General features: G+C 46.0%; 1 protein-coding gene across 1 annotated transcript in view; it reads right to left on the bottom strand.

The window, feature by feature from the left end:
• LOC138674849 (olfactory receptor 5V1-like) overlaps positions 1 to 22,377 on the bottom strand; it is a 42,882-nt gene that overhangs the window by 4,653 nt on the left and 15,852 nt on the right. Inside the window, exon 2 of the mRNA XM_069762666.1 lies at positions 3,705 to 4,607. Within this exon, the coding sequence (XP_069618767.1) occupies positions 3,705 to 4,607 (903 nt within the window). The remainder of the gene's footprint in view (positions 1 to 3,704; positions 4,608 to 22,377) is intronic.

The following is a 22,377-nucleotide window of genomic DNA, read 5'->3' as shown; positions in this document are numbered from 1 at the left end:
TTATTTTACACATCCCTATGGATCCCAGGGCCTGAAGGAGAGTTTCCTCTCCTTCAGACCATGGGAACCATGAGAATACCTTCCGATACTTGGTGTCCCATTGACTTGTATTGGTATCGGATATCGGTATCGGCGATATCCGATATTTTTCGGGTATCGGCCGATACTATCCGATACCGATACTTTCAAGTATCGGACGGTATCGCTCAACACTACTCAGCGCTAAACTGTGAGACTTTTTCTCAAGGTGCTAGCGGTGATCTCACTGAGGTCACAACAGTTCACTAACAGAGAAGTGAGCTGGGATTGCAGTAAAAGATCATTAGTGTTTTTTTTGTGCGAGATAAGCAATATAAAAGTTTTTTATTTGCTGATGGCATTCTGCTTTTTATAAATCTCCATATTTCCCTTCTAACTCATAACTCCACCAAGTTACGACTTGCCTACTTTAAACAAATCATACGAAAAGGGCAATCACTAGAGAAGGACTTCATGGTTGGAAGAATAGAAGGAATAAGGAGGCGAGGAAGACCAGCAACCCGATGGCTTGATACTATCAAGATAATGGCGGAGAAGACCCTGGTGGACCTATCTAGGCTTGAACAAGTTCAATCTTCCTATTCATCCTATTTCCCTACTTGGTAGCATGACTGAAGCTAAAATGCGAGATTTGCCTTAGCTTTTTTTTACTTTTCAAATTTTTTTCTATATTGGTCTCTCAAAGGAAGGTGGCATTTATACCGAATCAATTTCTGACATTCATGTAGGTCAAAAAAGACGCAATATTTTTCCTGTTTGCTCTTGTATCACGTTGGACTTTTCATGTACAGACATCACTAAATACTATCACTTGTCTCAGCTACGCTCTTTAGTATCACAGACTCCTTTATTTGATTTCAGTAGATGGTGCCAAATTAATAAATCATGGAACTAACATGTTCACCTCGAATCATTCTTGTGAACCCCTTATTTCTTAAAGTTCTCTGGCTTTGTATTGGGACATACTGTATTTACAACCAATGGTCTACTGAAACTTTAATAATTTTTAAGAAATTTATCTTTTAGACATGTGCAGATTAGAGAGAGCACTGAAGAACATGTGCTTACAACCATGCGTAAATTATGTGTGGTCCTTACTCATAACCTGCTGATAAGCCTAAGTAGTGTCGGAAGATGCACCACAATTCCATCTGGAGAACACAACTATTTCACCCATGTGCACCTCTCAACATGTTATTTTGACAGTGCCTGGAGTGAGAGTGTTAATTACATATCGCTCACAGACATACAGTTTTCACATGGTTTGTAGGATTTTTAATCTCTTTATGACCAGAGCTTTTTTCGGTTTTGCATTTTCATTTTTTGCTCCCCTTCTTTCCAGAGCCATAACTTTTTTATTTTTCCGTCAATATGGCCATGTTAGGGCTTATTTTTCGTCGGACGAGTTGTAATTTTGAACAACATCATTGGTCTTAGCATGTCGTGTACTCGAAAACAGGAAAAAAAATTCCAAGTCCGTTGAAATTGCAAAAAAGTACAATTCCACACTTGTTTTTTGTTTGGCTTTTTTGCTAGGTTCACTAAATGCTAAAACTGACCTGCCATTATGATTCTCCAGTTACAAGTTCAAAGAAACCAAACATGTCTAGGTTCTATGTTATTTAAGTGGTGAAAAAAATTCCAAACTTTGCAAAAAAAAAAAAAATGCCATTTTCCCATACCCGTAGCGTCTTCATTTTTCATGATCTCGGGTTGGGTGAGGGCCTATTTTTTGTGTGCCGAGCTGACATTTTTAATGATATAATTTTGGTGCAGATACGGTCTTTTGATCACCCGTTATTGCATTTAAATGCATTGTTGCAGTGACCAAAAAAAACGTAATTCTGGTCTTTCGATTTTTTTCTCACTACACCATTTAGCAATCATAGCGACCAAGTTAATCCTTTTTTTATTGATAGATCGGGAGAGTCTGAATGCGGCGATACCAAAATATGTATGCTTGATTTTTTAAATTGCTTTATTTTGACTAGGGCGAAAGGGGGGGTGATTTAAACTTTTTTAAATTTTTTTATATTTTTAAAACTATTTTTCTTAAAGTTTTGGCAAGCATCAATAGCCTTAATGGGAGGCTAGAAGGTACCACAAATTTATTCGGCTCTGCGACATTGAGGGGATGGTCAGATCGCCTCTATGTAGCAGAATTACTGCATTGCTATGAGCGCCGACCACAGAATGGCGCTCATAGCAATCCGGCATCAACAACCATAGAAGTCTCAAGGAAACATCTGGTTTTTATGCCAACAAACCGATGATCCCTGATCACGTGACGGGGTCATCGGTGCATGTATTTCCAGCCCGACGGCCGTAAGTGCACGTTAAATGCGGCTATCAGAGTTTGACAGTGGCATTTAACTAGTTAATAGGCGCAGGTGGATCATGATTCCGCTGGTGCCTATTGCGAGCACAAGTCAGCTGTTCAAAACAGCTCCGGCTTTGATGCGAGCTCACCATCGGAGCCCACATCAAAGCCGGGGTTCTGCCCTCGGACGTACTATCCTGTCCAATGGCAGTAAGGGGTTAAGAATTGATGCTTTCAACTATGAAGAAAGAAATCAAAGGTGCAAATATATGTTCTGCTTCTGAATTCTGCTTCTCCTTTTATCCATGTCCCACCTCCTTTAATATATTCTTCCACCTGCAGCAGAATAATTTTCAATCAAAATGTAAATAGACTTCATCTCCAACATGTGCTCTAGTCCTCTTCAGGCTCGGAAGACAATAATTATACATTTAATGGTATGCTGTAACAAGGAGACACAAGCAGAACATTTGTTTTCCAAGCCTACCTATGCTCCTGGTTATGACTAATCCCTTCTCACTCTCTATGTTAGACAAGTCTTAAGTTACCTTCACACATAACGATTTTGTTAACGATATCGTTGCAACGTCATGCTTTTTGTGACGTAGCAACGATCCCGCTAACGATCTCGTTATGTGTGACAGCGACCAACGATCAGGCCCCTGCTGGGAGATCGTTGGTCGCTGGGGAATCATCAGGACCTTTTTTTGGTCGCTGATCACCCGCTGTCATTACTGGATCGGCGTGTGTGACGCCGATCCAGTGATGTGTTCACTTGTAACCAGGGTAAATATCGGGTTACAAAGCGCAGGGCCGCGCTTAGTAACCCAATATTTACCCTGGTTACCATTGTAAAAGTTTTTAAAAAAAACAGTACATACTCACATTCTGATGTCTGTCACGTCCCCCGCCGTCAGCTTCCCTGCACTGACTGTCAGCGCCGGCCGTAAAGCAGAGCACAGCGGTGACGTCACCGCTGTGCTCTGCTTTACGGCTGGCGCTGACACAGTCAGTGCAGGAAGTTGACGGCGGGGGACGTGACAGACATCGAAATGTGAGTATGTAGTCTTTTTTTTTTTACTTTTACAATGGTAACCAGGATAAATATCAGGTTACTAAGCGCGGCCCTGCACTTAGTAACCCGATGTTTACCCTGGTTACCCGGGGACTTCGGCATCGTTGAAGACAGTTTCAATGATGCCGAAGTCATTCCCCTGATCGTTGGTCGCTGGAGAGAGCTGTCTGTGTGACAGCTCCCCAGCGACCACACAACAACTTACCAACGATCACGGCCAGGTCGTATCGCTGGTCGTGATCGTAGGTAAGTCGTTTAGTGTAACGGTACCTTTAGTTTATGAAAAGCTTTTTTAAAGTCCTTGTTCCTCAGAGTGTATATAATAGGATTAAGAAGTGGGGTCAGCACAGTATAAATCAGAGATAAAGCTTTGCTCATGGTTATAGCTTGACCCTTAGATGGAAAAAGATAAACAATAATTAGTGTCCCATAAAGCATGGAAACAACAGTGAGGTGGGAGCTGCAGGTGGAGAAGGCTTTATGTCTACCGGTGTTAGATGGGATCTTCAGTATGGTGATGGCAATGTACACATATGACATAACAATTATTACAAAAGGGCTAAATCCATTTAAAACCCCAACTAGAAGAATTTCTTTATGAATTGTGGATGTATCTGAGCAGGAGAGCTGCAGAATAGGCTCTAAGTCACAGTAGAAATGGTCAATAACGTGTGGTCCACAATAATGCAGATGGTACATGGATATCATATACATGAACATCACTGTAAAGCCAATCAACCAAACTATAGCTACACATACCACACAAAACATGTGATTAATTATGGAGGTATAACGAAGGGGGTTACAAATGGCCAGATAACGGTCATAAGACATCACCGCCAGTAGAAGACATTCTGAGGACTCTGACATCACAAAGAAAGAAAACTGGAGGATGCAACCGATGAGAGTCACCGAGCTTCCTCCATACAGTACAGTGAGAAGAAGGGTCGGCACAATGTCTGTGGTCAGCAGGATGTCACACAAGGAGAGCTGAGTAATGAAGAAGTACATGGGGGACTGGAGGGTTTTACTCAGTAGAAATAGAACGATGATTAGAAGATTCCCTGAAATAGTTGCCCAGTAAATGAGAACTATGATTAACAAGAATGGGATTTTGAAATGTTGAAGATTTGAAAATCCAAGCAGAGTAATTGATGTAACATTATTTGCGATCTAAAGAAAAAGTTAGAAATGGTGCAAAATAGTTATGAAAATTCTAATGAATAAATAATAGCAAAATGTAAATGTAAAATAAAAATAACTTATGTATTGAGCATGAAGTTTCTAATTGTACAGTGTCCTATTATTGTTTATAAATCGCAACTCAGAGATCACTAGTTAGTGTTGTCCTTAATTTCGCATCAAGCTATTCCAAGAATCTACGCGGTTGTACCCTACGTATCGGCATCGGATGTGCGCAGATGTGAGCACAGCTTCTTTCTGCAGTTGACTTATGGTAATTTTCTCAACATTCTATCAAGGTTCCGCTTACTCAGACCCACTGGTGCTACGGAGTGACTGCCTAACTGTGAACATTTTGCTCATTCATCTGGTGATCAGCAGCCTATTTAGACTGCAAATTTATTGTGAAACGTAATCTTTCAGTGTAAATACAACTTTAGTGTGGCAATGACTATTTTTACTGCACAATTTTCAAGACCTGATATTTTTCAGTCTTCCTTATTTTTTTTTTACCCCACTTTCTCCCGACACTTTTCGTGACGATCCACAACATCTCCTTCTTAATGATAGTTAAGTCAGGTGTCTTGTGGATTAATACTTTTTCCATTGTTTGTTCTCACTGGTTCTTCTGAGTGCGCAGCTGGTAATTTTCGCAAATGTTCCAATGAATCATTTTTACAACAGTCTAACGTTGATCTTAGTCGGTCTGCGAAAAATTTGTGCAAGGTTTACAGCTTTGTGTTATTCCTTGCGCTCAGTGTAAACTTTCCACTCCTGGTTATTTCATCAAATAATAATAACACTGTTCATCAGAAATTGAAATGGTCAATGTAGAAAGAAATTAAGTAAAACTTTTACTAAAACAGTAAAGAGAAAAAAGCAAATAACTAAACTTTTAATTTTCAGTAACTGTATACGCAAAAATAATACTCACGTGAATTTCCTCTGAGATCTCCCTTTGTGCGTCCATTTGATATATTTCTATGGTCTTATAGCATTAGAATTAGGAACTGACAACATTGATGGGTTAATATAATTATAGGACCATGTGGACAGTACAGCAGTCATTGTATAATATATTGATATTCAGTCATTTTTCGGCTACATTTATAGGGCATCATATACCTGCAGAGTACAGGGTGCAAAATGTCCCCAGAGCTTCGATGTAAATCTTCTCCATTGAGACACTGCCTGTCTGTAATTTATTTTAATTAGTCATATTTTAAAATTGTTACAAAATAAAAAAGTAACAATATAAAACAGTAACATACAAATTAACAGACTTGAAAATAAAACAGGATTTTTTACTAATTTTTTTATTGATTTCCTATTTAACAAAAAATAAAGTCATATATTTTATTAACGAAACTTAATTATATCAAATCATAGAACAAACGCGGCAGCACTCACCGGTCCTGTAGTCAGAAGTTCTTTTATTCAAATGTGTAGAAAAAACATCTTCACGGCTCAGGGAAACAGGGCAGTGAGAGGAGTGTGCAGGAGGAGACGACGGCCGTTTCTATGGGTAACCGCTTCTATGGGTAGCGCTGTTTCAAGCACGAAACGGCTGTCGTCTCTTCCTGCACACTCCTCTCACTGCCATGTTTTCCCGAGCCGTGAAGATGATTCTACAGATTCTACACATTTGAATAAAAGAACTTCGGACTACAGGACCGGTGAGTGCTGCCGCGTTTGTTCTATGATTTGCTATGACTTGATCTCTCATTTTCACGCAAGCACCTCCGTCTATGTATTGGATTACCACTGACTGAAAGTCTCCATTTAGCATCTTTTTGGATTCTGCAGCTGTGCAGCTCACTTTTTTCTTTTTGTTTCATTGGAAACTTAATTATATATTACACAAAACTATACAAAAGTTTTTGACCATGCCAATTGCCACCTCGTCACTCACTCGAGCATCAGTGTGCTCGGGATGCTCATTTATTGGGCTGTATTTTTTAATGCTCAAGCAGGAGAAACTCAACCCACAAGCCCTTCTGAGGGTTCATAATATTCTGATATTGGTATTGTAAAACTGCAATTCTTTGGAGCAGTGGAGTTTTATATGGCATTTAGCATGCTACAGTTGTACTTCAAAACCCCTCAAAAAGAAATTGCTGTTAAAAAAATCACATTGCTATATTTATATTGCAGTCTGATACATCCTTCTGAGGTGTACAATTTTCCTGGTAATGTAATACATATATTTTTTTAGCTGTAATATTTTACATAGCATTTATCATGCTAGAATTGAGCCTCAAAGCACACAAACAACCCTTTGGTTTCAAATAGCATTGCTATATTGATACTACAGTCTTATGTGTCCATCTGTAGTGGGCAAATTGTGCTGGCATTGTCATACTGTCTGCAGTGTTTCTCAACAGGGATGTATAATAATAATAATAATAATTTTTATTTATATAGCGCCAACATATTCCGCAGCGCTTTACAAATTATAGAGGGGACTTGTACATACAATAGACATTACAGCATAACAGAAATACAGTTCAAAACAGATACCAGGAGGAGTGAGGGCCCTGCTCGTAAGCTTACAAACTATGAGGAAAAGGGGAGACACGAGAGGTGGATGGTAACAATTGCTATAGTTATTCGGACCAGCCATAGTGTAAGGCTTGGGTGTTCATGTAAAGCTGCATGAACCAGTTAATTAATTTTTTTTTTTTTTTTTTTTTTAAATATAGGCCACACAGGGATCGTTAGGTTAATGCATTGAGGCGGTAGGCCAGTCTGAACAAATGAGTTTTTAGGGCACGCTTAAAACTGTGGGGATTGGGGATTAATCGTATTATCCTAGGTAGTGCATTCCAAAGAATCGGCGCAGCACGTGTAAAGTCTTGGAGACGGGAGTGGGAGGTTCTGATTATTGAGGATGCTAACCTGAGGTCATTAGCGGAGCGGAGGGCACGGGTAGGGTGGTAGACTGATACCAGGGAGGAGATGTAGGGTGGTGCTGAGCCATGGAGTGCTTTGTGGATGAGGGTAGTAGTTTTGTACTGGATTCTGGAGTGGATGGGTAACCAGTGTAATGACTGGCACAAGGTAGAGGCATCGGTGTAACGGTTGGTGAGGAATATGATCCTGGCAGCAGCATTCAGGACAGATTGGAGCGGGGAGAGTTTGGTAAGAGGGAGGCCGATTAGTAGAGAGTTACAATAGTCCAGACGAGAATGAATAAGTGAAACAGTAAGAGTTTTTGCAGAGTCGAAAGTAAGAAAAGGGCGAATTCTAGAAATGTTTTTGAGATGCAGGTAAGAAGAGCGAGCCAGTGATCGGATGTGGGGGGTGAATGAAAGGTCAGAATCAAGGATGACCCCAAGGCAGCGGGCATGTTGCTTTGGAGTAATGGTGGAACCGCAAACGGAGATGGCAATGTCAGGCAAAGGTAGGTTAGTAGAGGGAGAGAACACGAGGAGTTCAGTTTTTGACAGGTTTAGTTTCAGATAGAGGGAGGACATGATGCTAGAGACAGCGGTAAGACAATCACTGGTGTTTTCTAATAAGGCAGGCGTGAGATCAGGAGAAGAAGTGTATAGTTGGGTGTCGTCAGCATAGAGATGGTACTGGAAGCCAAATCTACTGATTGTTTGTCCAATAGGGGCAGTATACAACGAGAAGAGGAGGGGGCCTAGGACTGATCCTTGAGGAACCCCAACAGTAAGGGGAAGGTGAGAGGAGGAGGAACCAGCGAAACATACAGTGAAGGATCGGTCAGAGAGATAGGAGGAGAACCAGGAGAGAACGGTGTCCTTGAGGCCGATGGAGCGGAGCATAGTGAGGAGGAGCTGATGATCCACAGTATCAAATGCTGCAGAGAGATCCAAGAGAATTAGCATGGAGTAGTGACCATTAGATTTAGCTGTTAGTAGGTCATTAGAGACTTTAGTGAGGGCAGTTTCAGTAGAGTGTAAAGAGCGGAAACCAGATTGAAGAGGGTCGAGAAGAGAGTTATCTGAGAGATAGCGGGTAAGACGGGAGTGGACCAGGCGTTCGAGGAGTTTAGAGATGAAGGGAAGATTAGAGACAGGTCTATAATTAGCGGCACAGTTTTGGTCGAGGGATGGTTTTTTAAGTAATGGATGTATGATGGCATGCTTAAATGAGGAGGGAAAAATACCGGAAGTGAGGGAAAGGTTGAATATTTTTGTTAGGTGAGAGGTGACAGCCGGGGAAAGGGACTGGAGGAAATGTGACGGAATGGGGTCACTGGTGCAAGTGGTCGGGCGAGAAGATGCAAGGAGCCTGCTTACTTCTTCTTCTGTAACTGGTTCAAAGTCAGAGAGTGAACTAGATGCAGTGGGGGAGGGAGGACAGTGCATGGTATGAAGAGATTGGGAGATGATTTCCTGTCGAATATGGTCAATTTTTTCTTTGAAGTAATTGGCCAGATCGTCAGCACGGAGATCCGTGGTTGGGGCCTGCGCTCTTGGGTTGAGTAGGGACTGGAACGTGTCAAAGAGACGTTTAGGGTTATTGGACAGGGAGGTGATGAGGGTGTTGAAGTAGGTTTGTTTGGAGAGGTGAAGGGCAGAATTGTATGTCTTTAGCATGAACTTATAATGGATGAAATCTTCGGGTAGATTAGATTTTCTCCACAGACGTTCTGCGCACCTGGAGCACCGCTGCAGGAAACGTGTTTGCAGCGTGTGCCACGGTTGTTGCCGTCTGTGCCGAGTTGTTTTATGTATAGGAGGAGCAGCTTCATCCAGGGCACTTTGCAGGGTTTCATTGTAATGCTTCAGAGCAGAATCAGGACATGAGATGGAGGAGATTGGGGCCAATGAGGACTGCAAGTTCTTCATAAGTTCCTGGGTGTTAATGGCCTGTATGTTTCTATAAGTGTGGAAAGTGGGGGTGACCTGAGCGGGATGGCAGTTCTTGATAGAGAATGAAAGAAGGTGGTGGTCAGAGAGTGGGAGAGGGGAGTTTGTGAAATCATCCACTGAGCAAAGCCGGGAGAAGACCAAGTCAAGGGAGTTTCCATCTTCATGTGTTGGCGAGTTAGTATGCTGCGAGAGGCCGAAAGAGGAGGTTAGAGCCAAAAGGTGAGAAGCAGATGGGGAGAGGGGAGAGGCAATAGGGATGTTGAAATCACCCATGATAAGGGTGGGGGTGTCACAGGAAAGAAAGTGTGGAAGCCAGGTGGCAAAGTGATCCAGGAACTGATGAGAGGGGCCGGGAGGACGATACACCACCACCACTCGCATGGAGAAGGGGACGTAGAGTCTGACCACATGGACCTCAAAGGAAGGGAAGACAAGTGAGGGTACTTGGGGGATAACTTGGAAAGTACATTTTGGTGAAAGGAGCAGACCAACGCCTCCACCTGCTCTGTTGTCCGATCTTGGGGTATGAGAAAAGTGTAGTGCACCATATGAAAGAGCAGCAGCAGCGGTGGTGTCTGACTGCTGGATCCAGGTTTCAGTAAGAGCCAGGAGATTAAGAGAATTAGAAAGGAAGAAGTCATGGATGAAGGAGAGTTTATTACACACAGAGCGAGAATTCCAAAGGGCACAATTCAAAGAGACAGAAGGCATGCAGGGAATATTAATAAGGTTAGAGGGGTTTCTGGGTGTAGCAATTGGGAGGTTTGACTGGCTATAACATGGGGGGCCGGGGTTTGGAGAGATGTCTCCAGCAACTAGGAGGAGGAGGATCGAAAGAGTGAGCAGATGGTTAAGTGATTTGTGAGAGCGTCTCTTGTGTTGGATGGTGGGACTGAATGGATCTGCGCTGCTAAGCAATGTGAACAGAGCATGAGTGCTATACATAGGAGAGGCAAGGACAGAGGGGCCGATATGGATGGAGTGTAGAGAGTTAATGCAAGGGCGGTGAATGTGAGTGAATGCAGCAGCCAGGATATAGAATATGCAAATAAATATGGTGAGTATTTGTGTTGTTTCAAGTGAATAGGGAATAGATTTAGATTGTCTTACCTGTCTCCTGCCCTGTCTATCTGCCATGTTATAACTGCCGAGTACTTAGAAAAAAAAGTACTTTGAATAAAAATACACGAATACAAGTGCACGAATGCACCCCTGCATGAATGCTTCCCCAAGCTAAGTCTACATTTATAGAAGGCTAGCCCTTAGATCTTCCTATTTTTTTTTTTTTTTTTTTTTTTTTTTTGTGTTAAAGCTCGTTAGCAATCAATCAAACTCAGTTGAGACAACAGGACACAATAAATGTAGTGATCAGATAAACAAATGTCCAGGTCTACATGGATCATAAAGCACTTTGAAACAGTTATGTGATCTCTCTGAGTAAGGACATGCAAAGTCAGATTAAATATCTATAAACACAAAAAATGCATAATAGGATGACTAACATATATAGATATATGCAGGATTCAATGCCGAAGATGGAATGACTCAGATACCATTCAAGCTGCTTGCTGTCAGGGACTGGAGCAATAGACATGCAGGATATTTCAGCTCAGAGAATGAATGATCTGTTTACCATTCAAGCTGCTTGCTGTCAGGGACTGGAGCAATAGACATGCAGGATATTTCAGCTCAGAGAATGAATGATCTGTTTACCATTCGTAGTATAAAATGGGCACAGCGAGTGCTAAGTGTAAAGCTGCAGTAGTATCGTACGCAGTGAAGAAGCAGTGACCCACAAATGCAAACACAAAAGTCTCTTTTAATGTGTTTCTTCACAGCATTAAAGTCCAATTCACATAAATGCATATAACTTCAGTGGATATTATCAGTGACCAGTTTACACCAGTTCAAAGCAATACATATCACATGGCTTTAGATTTGCGGTCCCTAAACAGGCCAGACTTCCCTTGTCCAGTTTCTCTGGGCGACCACACGCCATCTCACAGTCTCTATACGTCTCCATACACACAGCCTCATATGTTGCAGACACTACACACGCCAGCCCTCCTCTGACTACTTCTCGTGGGTGTCCTGCATCGCTGTATCACAGTCTCTTTACAGACCCTTTACTCACACAGTCGTACACAGTTCAGGATATCCTCCGGATAGCAGCCGGGCGCCATATCCACCTGTTTGCAATTGTTGCACATGCTAGTCCTCTTTCGGGTACAGGACATCCACCTCCGGGCACAGGACTGTCCACATCCAACTCCTACGGGCACAGGACATCCACCTCCGGGCACAGGACATCCACCTCCGAGCACAGGACCACATCCGAAACCAGTACCATGGACGACTTGCATCTCTGTGTACACTGCGGGTGCCAGGCTATTCAGCTGCCCTGGGTGCTGGCTCTGCTGGCCTCCATGCACTCTGCAGACCAGCACACACCAGACTGACACTGACGTGCACCTGGCCTCCTGGCCAGACACCTGACACACCCATACCCCTTACTGCAGGGTTTTTAAACACACCAACCTGTGGCCTTCAGCCACCTGAAAAACCTGGACCGGAGATCCGTGACTCTCATGCACACCTATGGACTTCATCCGTCTGCATGCACATTCTGGGGAGAACAAACAGCGCCCCCTAGCTGTATCAGAGGCCGCAGCCTCATAAAAGGGACAGGTAAATGGATTTTAAAGGGACTCTGTCACCTGAATTTGGAGGGAACCATTTTCAGCCATAGAGGCGGGGTTTTCGGGTGTTTGATTCACCCTTTCCTTACCCTTTGGCTGCATGCTGGCTGCAATATTGGATTGAAGTTCATTCTCTGTCCTCCGTAGTACATGCCTGCACATGTTTCACCATCACGTGGAGTAGGAATCCACACTGATGAGGGGCAAACACCCCGAAACAGCTGTCTGTGGATGGATACCATGCTTGGCATAGGTGGCTTTCCTTCATAGGATGCTGCCCTTCCCGTGGTTGTTCCTTCCCGGGGAAAGGCCTGGCTATTCACTGCTTGCGTCGAGAAACACGTGATGGTGTCTCCGCAGCTTCTTTACCTGCATCTGCATATTTCCCATAAGGGATGGGGGCAGTGTTCTGGAATCACTGCGTTGAGAAACACGTGATGGTGTCTCCGCAGTGTTGGATGTTTTGGTCTCCCCGAGGCCAATCATCTGTGCCTTTATAGCCTTTTTACTAGGCACTGCTCCTAATAGCCAGATTCCTACTCCACACTGATGAGGGGCAAACACCCCGAAACAGCTGTCTGTGGATGGATACCATGCTTGGCATAGGTGGCTTTCCTTCATAGGATGCTGCCCTTCCCGTGGTTGTTCCTTCCCGGGGAAAGGCCTGGCTATTCACTGCTTGCGTCGAGAAACACGTGATGGTGTCTCCGCAGCTTCTTTACCTGCATCTGCATATTTCCCATAAGGGATGGGGGCAGTGTTCTGGAATCACTGCGTTGAGAAACACGTGATGGTGTCTCCGCAGTGTTGGATGTTTTGGTCTCCCCGAGGCCAATCATCTGTGCCTTTATAGCCTTTTTACTAGGCACTGCTCCTAATAGCCAGATTCCTACTCCACACTGATGAGGGGCAAACACCCCGAAACAGCTGTCTGTGGATGGATACCATGCTTGGCATAGGTGGCTTTCCTTCATAGGATGCTGCCCTTCCCGTGGTTGTTCCTTCCCGGGGAAAGGCCTGGCTATTCACTGCTTGCGTCGAGAAAAACGTGATGGTGTCTCCGCAGCTTCTTTACCTGCATCTGCATATTTCCCATAAGGGATGGGGGCAGTGTTCTGGAATCACTGCGTTGAGAAACACGTGATGGTGTCTCCGCAGTGTTGGATGTTTTGGTCTCCCCGAGGCCAATCATCTGTGCCTTTATAGCCTTTTTACTAGGCACTGCTCCTAATAGCCAGATTCCTACTCCACACTGATGAGGGGCAAACACCCCGAAACAGCTGTCTGTGGATGGATACCATGCTTGGCATAGGTGGCTTTCCTTCATAGGATGCTGCCCTTCCCGTGGTTGTTCCTTCCCGGGGAAAGGCCTGGCTATTCACTGCTTGCGTCGAGAAACACGTGATGGTGTCTCCGCAGCTTCTTTACCTGCATCTGCATATTTCCCATAAGGGATGGGGGCAGTGTTCTGGAATCACTGCGTTGAGAAACACGTGATGGTGTCTCCGCAGTGTTGGATGTTTTGGTCTCCCCGAGGCCAATCATCTGTGCCTTTATAGCCTTTTTACTAGGCACTGCTCCTAATAGCCAGATTCCTACTCCACACTGATGAGGGGCAAACACCCCGAAACAGCTGTCTGTGGATGGATACCATGCTTGGCATAGGTGGCTTTCCTTCATAGGATGCTGCCCTTCCCGTGGTTGTTCCTTCCCGGGGAAATGCCTGGCTATTCACTGCTTGCGTCGAGAAACACGTGATGGTGTCTCCACAGCTTCTTTACCTGCATCTGAATATTTCCCATAAGGGATGGGGGCAGTGTTCTGGAATCACTGCGTTGAGAAACACGTGATGGTGTCTCCGCAGTGTTGGATGTTTTGGTCTCCCCGAGGCCAATCATCTGTGCCTTTATAGCCTTTTTACTAGGCACTGCTCCTAATAGCCAGATTCCTACTCCACACTGATGAGGGGCAAACACCCCGAAACAGCTGTCTGTGGATGGATACCATGCTTGGCATAGGTGGCTTTCCTTCATAGGATGCTGCCCTTCCCGTGGTTGTTCCTTCCCGGGGAAAGGCCTGGCTATTCACTGCTTGCGTCGAGAAACACGTGATGGTGTCTCCGCAGCTTCTTTACCTGCATCTGCATATTTCCCATAAGGGATGGGGGCAGTGTTCTGGAATCACTGCGTTGAGAAACACGTGATGGTGTCTCCGCAGTGTTGAATGTTTTGGTCTCCCCGAGGCCAATCATCTGTGCCTTTATAGCCTTTTTACTAGGCACTGCCCCTAATAGCCAGATTCCTACTCCACACTGATGAGGGGCAAACACCCCGAAACAGCTGTCTGTGGATGGATACCATGCTTGGCATAGGTGGCTTTCCTTCATAGGATGCTGCCCTTCCCGTGGTTGTTCCTTCCCGGGGAAAGGCCTGGCTATTCACTGCTTGCGTCGAGAAACACGTGATGGTGTCTCCGCAGCTTCTTTACCTGCATCTGCATATTTCCCATAAGGGATGGGGGCAGTGTTCTGGAATCACTGCGTTGAGAAACACGTGATGGTGTCTCCGCAGTGTTGGATGTTTTGGTCTCCCCGAGGCCAATCATCTGTGCCTTTATAGCCTTTTTACTAGGCACTGCTCCTAATAGCCAGATTCCTACTCCACACTGATGAGGGGCAAACACCCCGAAACAGCTGTCTGTGGATGGATACCATGCTTGGCATAGGTGGCTTTCCTTCATAGGATGCTGCCCTTCCCGTGGTTGTTCCTTCCCGGGGAAAGGCCTGGCTATTCACTGCTTGCGTCGAGAAACACGTGATGGTGTCTCCGCAGCTTCTTTACCTGCATCTGCATATTTCCCATAAGGGATGGGGGCAGTGTTCTGGAATCACTGCGTTGAGAAACACGTGATGGTGTCTCCGCAGTGTTGGATGTTTTGGTCTCCCCGAGGCCAATCATCTGTGCCTTTATAGCCTTTTTACTAGGCACTGCTCCTAATAGCCAGATTCCTACTCCACACTGATGAGGGGCAAACACCCCGAAACAGCTGTCTGTGGATGGATACCATGCTTGGCATAGGTGGCTTTCCTTCATAGGATGCTGCCCTTCCCGTGGTTGTTCCTTCCCGGGGAAAGGCCTGGCTATTCACTGCTTGCGTCGAGAAACACGCGATGGTGTCTCCGCAGCTTCTTTACCTGCATCTGCATATTTCCCATAAGGGATGGGGGCAGTGTTCTGGAATCACTGCGTTGAGAAACACGTGATGGTGTCTCCGCAGTGTTGGATGTTTTGGTCTCCCCGAGGCCAATCATCTGTGCCTTTATAGCCTTTTTACTAGGCACTGCTCCTAATAGCCAGATTCCTACTCCACACTGATGAGGGGCAAACACCCCGAAACAGCTGTTTGTGGATGGATACCATGCTTGGCATAGGTGGCTTTCCTTCATAGGATGCTGCCCTTCCCGTGGTTGTTCCTTCCCGGGGAAAGGCCTGGCTATTCACTGCTTGCGTCGAGAAACACATGATGGTGTCTCCGCAGCTTCTTTACCGGCATCTGCATATTTCCCATAAGGGATGGGGGCAGTGTTCTGGAATCACTGCGTTGAGAAACACGTGATGGTGTCTCCGCAGTGTTGGATGTTTTGGTCTCCCCGAGGCCAATCATCTGTGCCTTTATAGCCTTTTTACTAGGCACTGCCCCTAATAGCCAGATTCCTACTCCACACTGATGAGGGGCAAACACCCCGAAACAGCTGCCTGTGGATGGATACCATGCTTGGCATAGGTGGCTTTCCTTCATAGGATGCTGCCCTTCCCGTGGTTGTTCCTTCCCGGGGAAAGGCCTGGCTATTCACTGCTTGCGTCGAGAAACACGTGATGGTGTCTCCGCAGCTTCTTTACCTGCATCTGCATATTTCCCATAAGGGATGGGGGCAGTGTTCTGGAATCACTGCGTTGAGAAACACGTGATGGTGTCTCCGCAGTGTTGGATGTTTTGGTCTCCCAGAGGCCAATCATCTGTGCCTTTATAGCCTTTTTACTAGGCACCGCTCCTAATAGCCAGATTCCTACTCCACACTGATGAGGGGCAAACACCCCGAAACAGCTGTCTGTGGATGGATACCATGCTTGGCATAGGTGGCTTTCCTTCATAGGATGCTGCCCTTCCCGTGGTTGTTCCTTCCCGGGGAAAGGCCTGGCTATTCACTGCTTGCGTCGAGAAACACGTGATGGTGTCTCCGCAGCTTCTTTACCTGCATCTGCATATTTCCCATAAGGGATGGGGGCAGTGTTCTGGAATCACTGCGTTGAGAAACACGTGATGGTGTCTCCGCAGTGTTGGATGTTATGGTCTCCCCGAGGCCAATCATCTGTGCCTTTATAGCCTTTTTACTAGGCACTGCTCCTAATAGCCAGATTCCTACTCCACACTGATGAGGGGCAAACACCCCGAAACAGCTGTCTGTGGATGGATACCATGCTTGGCATAGGTGGCTTTCCTTCATAGGATGCTGCCCTTCCCGTGGTTGTTCCTTCCCGGGGAAAGGCCTGGCTATTCACTGCTTGCGTCGAGAAACACGTGATGGTGTCTCCGCAGCTTCTTTACCTGCATCTGCATATTTCCCATAAGGTATGGGGGCAGTGTTCTGGAATCACTGCGTTGAGAAACACGTGATGGTGTCTCCGCAGTGTTGGATGTTTTGGTCTCCCCGAGGCCAATCATCTGTGCCTTTATAGCCTTTTTACTAGGCACTGCTCCTAATAGCCAGATTCCTACTCCACACTGATGAGGGGCAAACACCCCGAAACAGCTGTCTGTGGATGGATACCATGCTTGGCATAGGTGGCTTTCCTTCATAGGATGCTGCCCTTCCCGTGGTTGTTCCTTCCCGGGGAAAGGCCTGGCTATTCACTGCTTGCGTCGAGAAACACGTGATGGTGTCTCCGCAGCTTCTTTACCTGCATGTGCCCATAATAGACATGGGTGGAATCGCGATCCACTCATGCCTATTAACTAGCTATATGCCGCTGTCAAGCTCTGACAGCGGAATTCAATGCATGCTTCCGGCCATCGGACCAGAAATACGTGCACCGCTGACCCCATCACATGATCGGGGTCATCGGTGTGTCAGCATGACGACCAGAGTTCTTCTTGAGCCCTCTATGGTTGTTGATGCCGAATTGCTATGAGCGCCACCCTGTGGTCAGCACTCATTGAAAGTCTGTAATTCTGCCACACAGAGGCGATCTGAGCATCACCTCTATGTAGCAGAGCCAATCAAGTTATGGCAGCTTCTAGCCTCCGATGTAGACTATTGAAGCATGCCAAAGGTAAAAAAAAGTTTGTAAAAATATGAAAAAATAAAAAAGTATAAAAGTTTAAATGACCTCCCTTTCACCCCATTCAAAATAAGACAAAAAAGAAAAAAGAAACAAAAAAATATTTGGTATTGCCACGTTCAGTTTCACCTGATCTATCAATAAAAAAAAGATTAACCTGATTGCTAAACGGCGTAGCGATAAAAAGTCAAAACTCCAGAATTACGTATCTGCACCAAAATGCACTCAGTTAGCCACTCCTTTTGCCTATATAATCTGGGCTCTGCTACTAATACTAATGCACATGGTAATTCCCTATCCTTCTCTATTTTGTTTTTTTCCCATTCCTGCACACCCCAGTGGATTTGTCTGTTATATGTGATTGAATAGTTTGTGTGACTGGAATTTTTCTTTAACCCCTGTCTGTGTTACCCTGTTTGTCTGATTGATGTACTGTGGTGCACAGTAGCGCCCTCTCTTTCTTGGGTGGGGAAGAGAATAGACTGAGGGAAAACTTAAAGATAATGCAAGGGTGGAGGTCCTGGCCTCTTCACCATCTGAAGTATCCCAGGGATCAGGGTGAGCTAAGGCGCCCCCTAGTGTTAGGACCAGGAAAGGAGCCCCTGGTCAAAGGCTTCCCGACAGCTGTGTTGTGACACGCAGTTTCAGTTACTGTACCAGCAGAATCCTGCTTCTGCTCACCGGGCTCCATATTCCAGTAAAGGCAATAATGCACTGATGGCGGCCGTCACATTAACACTTGCCTCACACTTGCACTTCAAATACCATGCCTGTTCCCTGTTTCACCACAACCTCGCTTTTCCCAGTCATATTGGTCAAATAGTGTGCTAGGAGTAAAGTGTTACTAAAAATGTGATTTTTTTTTTTTAATCTGCACCACCCTTGCATACAGCTGAATTTCAGGAGCACAAAATGAAAAGATGAAAGATGGCATGATGAATCTTGTTAGTCACTGAAGTAAGAATTGTTTCAGTGTGGATGAGGCCTGTATGACAAAGAATACATGCTCCAATTTCTAACTGAGATCTCCCCTACTGTGTGACAGAAACCAACAAAAAATGTTTGGCCTGTGGATGAGGCCTGTATAAGATTGACTAGATGCTACAAACAATTTCAAAGTGAGATGTCCCCTTCTGTATTACACTAGTAACAGAAGAAATATTTTTGGGGTCTGTGAATGAGGCCTGTATAAAATAGATTAGATGCTCCAAACAATTTCAAAGTGAAAAATCTTTTATTGTATGACATTAGTAACAGAAAAAATAATTGTTTAAGTGTGGATGAGGGCTGTATGACAAAGAAGATTTTAGGGCTAGCGGAATGCACCAAATAATTAGGAAAATGGTATAAGGTGCGTTCGCAGCCTAGGGTCCACCGTGCAGAGATTGAACCTGTTGCTGAGTAATGGTGGACTATATGGCGGTATAATGTGGATACACACATGGGTTAGCTTCACCCTGCTGCACAAAGAGCGCAAGCAAGGAGTCACAGAAATCTGTCCCAAGACGCAGGGAGAGAGTTCCTCTAGACCTCTTGCGCTCGACACTGCTACTGGGGTGTCAGAGTTTAACAGAAATAATAATTTAATGCACAAGAGTGCGTGCAGTGCCGCTCTGGCGGATGCCACCAACCACCCAGACTTGGGTCAGGAAAGTGCTCTAATAGTGCACGGCTCCGCACTGGCAGTCACAGCAATAAGACACTGTGTCGTGTGTTAGGTACAGATAGCACTGTCGGGCGCTAGATAGCAAGCATCCACCATTCGAGAGCAGTCAACAACACTAGGAAGGGGGATGATTAATGAGCGACTTTCACACATCTGCACATACACGTTTTCAAGTATACACTAGCACATGACTGAGCGGCCATGTGAACCTTTTATAGCAGCAGTGCTACGGGACCTTTCAGATGGTCAAATAGGAACTACAATAGGACCTTAGCATGTAGCCTCCGACCTCCAATGGGAGGTGTTCCCATGGGCATGCTCAGTATGGGAAAAGCAGAACTTAGTCCCAGAAAGACCTGCTCGCTGCTGATCAGTGCTGGCTACAAAGGCAGAGCCTGGAAGGCCAGTGGTAACCAGTTGCATAGTATCAGCTTGAGCCAGATGCTGGGACCGACGTCTCTGCTGAGCAGGCACCACTGTGGCTGGAGAAGAATGGGAGACCGCAGCGGAGATGGTTCCCCCTGTGCAGAGGCGGGAACTCGACACCTAACATTACCCCCCTCTTAGGGTCCCCCCTCCCTGGGCCTCGCTACATTCAAAGGCTGCAATGAGGAGCGGAGCCCGATTGTGCTCCACAGGTTCCCAGGTTCTGTCCTCTGGGCCGTGACCCTTCCATTCAACCAGATAGAACTTTTTTCCATGTACCACCTTGCACCCCAAGATAGCTTTCACCACACAATCGTCTGTGGACGAACCCGTTGTCCCGGCAGATGACTCGGAAAACCGGGACATGTAAACGGGCTTTAAGAGGGACACATTAAAGTTGTCGGTGATACCCAGGCATGGAGGAAGAGCCAGATGGTAGACCACAGGATTAACCTGTTCCAGAACCTTGAAGGGACCTATATAGCGAGGCGCAAACTTAGTGGACTCAACTCACAGCTTGATATTGCGGGTGGAGAGCCACACTAAGTCGCCAGGAGCAAAGGTCAGAGCAGGGCGCCGATGTGCATCAGCAGAGACCCTTATTCTCCTTGGAGGCCCGGATGGCATCCTGTGTGCAGTCCCAGATATACCGTGCTTCCACTGCCCAGTCTGCCACCCTAGAGTCGTAGGAAGACATGGGCATGGGCACAGGAACCCGCAGATGCTGGCCATAATTAAGGAGGAATGGGGTCTGCCCAGTGGAGTCGGCTACGGCATTGTTCAAGGCAAACTCTGCCCTTGGTAGCAGGGTTGCCCAGTCATCCTGCCTGGCCGAGACAAAATGTCGTAGGTATGTGACTAGGGTCTGGTTGGCCCTCTCTACCAACCCATTGGTCTTGGGATGGTATGCTTAAGAGAGATTCAACTTAATACTAAGTAGGCGACAAAGCTCCGTCTTCGGGAGAGACAGGGGATAGACTGATCTCCAGGGAGGCTCTGACCCAAGGCAAGAGATCAATAGGGCAGTCATAGGGGCAGTGAGGTGGTAGAGTCTCTGCAGCTCTCTTGGAGAATATATCCGCATAAGACCATTAGTGTTTGGGGAGAGAGGTAAGATCTCGGGTACCTCTGTTGTGGCAACCTGAATGCACTCCCTCAGACATCTGCCCCCACAAGATTTACTCCATCCCAGAATTCTCCCAGAGGACCACTCTATATGTGAAGAGTGGTAACGCAACCAAGGTATCCCTAGCAGAATCTCATCTTTTCCCTCAGGAATGACAAGAAGGGAAATGATCTCCTGATGGGATGGAGACATAGATAATGTAAACGGGATAGTCTGGTGTGTAATTTGTGAAGGCAGTGTCAACCCATTCACCACTCTTACGGTCACTAGTTTGGCTAGTATATTCCATTGGGCAAAGGCTGAGGACATGAAATTTCCCTCCGCCCCGGAATCCACACAAAGTACAACCATAAAAGTGGAAGGGTCAAAGGTAATTTTCCCCTTGATGGACAATTTGGAGGAAAACGCCGGTGTCTAGTGAACCTCCACCTACAGTTACTAGACGTGGTCGTTTCCCCTGCCGCTGTGGACATTTCTTGGTATAATGTCCTGACTTCAGGCAGACATTACAGACCATGGGTTTTCAAACTGCCCGAGACTTAGGACCCGCTCGAGAAACCTCCATGGCCTCATAGGGCTTGGACGCCTGAAAAGGGTACTCCAGTGGCATGGCGAAGGTAGGTGCTAGCCGAAACCTCTGCCTACACTGGTCTCGCTCCAAATCCCCGCTCATGAAAACGGAGGTCAATGCTAGTGGATATGGCTATCAGCTCAAGCCAGTGTGACGGAAATCTCCCTAGTGGCCAAGGTGTCCGTCATATGGTCAGCCAGTCCTCTCCAGAACAGAGATAAGGACCTTATCTGGCCACTCCAGTTCGGATGCCAAAGCCCGGAAGTGAACGGAAAAGTGACTGACCATGGACAAACCCTGTGTCAAAGCCAGCAGTTGGAGCGCCGAATCATGAGTGACAGGAGGTCCCAAAAAGACCTAACTCAGAGAGTCCAGAAACCTTGGAGCACTCTGCACCACATGATCGTCACGCTCCCACAGAGGCGTTGCCCACTCTAACGTCCTGCTCGACAACAGGGATGCAATAAATCCCACCATCGCCCGCTCCATGGGAAAATGTGCAGCCAGGAGCTTAAGGTGTATGGCACACTGACTCATGAATCCCCGACACAGCTTACTGTCACCTCACCAGTGAACTTATCAGGTAGCGGGAGACGGGACAAAGTCGGAGCAGGGGTGGCAGTGGGCAAACTGGCTGCAGCCAGCGCTAGCAGCCTGAACAGCGACCGCAGTAACATCCACAGCCGAGGTTGTGCGCTCAAGAGCTGCCAACCTACCCTCCAGCTGCTGGATGTACCTTTGTAATCGCTGTTCGTCCTCCATTACTAGCCAGACCCTGGTGCTGGTGTAATGTTAGGGCTAGCGGAATGCACCAAATAATTAAGAAGATGGTATACGGTGCGTTCGCAGCCCAGGGTCCACCATGCAGAGATGGAACCTGCTGCTGAGTAATGACAGACTATATGGCGGTATAATGTGGATTCACACACAGGTTAGCTTCACCCGGTATGAAGGAAGCAAACTCTGTTGCGTCACAGGGCTGCAGTACCGCAGAAAGAGCGCAAGCAAGGAGTCACAGAACTCTATCTCAAGCTGTGGCAGCTCCTATTGGACCACTAAGAAGGTCCCGGAGAGCTACAGCTATAAAAGG

Source organism: Ranitomeya imitator, chromosome 4, assembly GCF_032444005.1.
Source record: "Ranitomeya imitator isolate aRanImi1 chromosome 4, aRanImi1.pri, whole genome shotgun sequence".
In the NCBI taxonomy this organism is placed as follows: domain Eukaryota; kingdom Metazoa; phylum Chordata; class Amphibia; order Anura; family Dendrobatidae; genus Ranitomeya; species Ranitomeya imitator.
The sequence above is the reverse complement of the archived record's forward strand: the minus strand, read 5'-3'. Positions and strand labels throughout refer to the sequence as shown.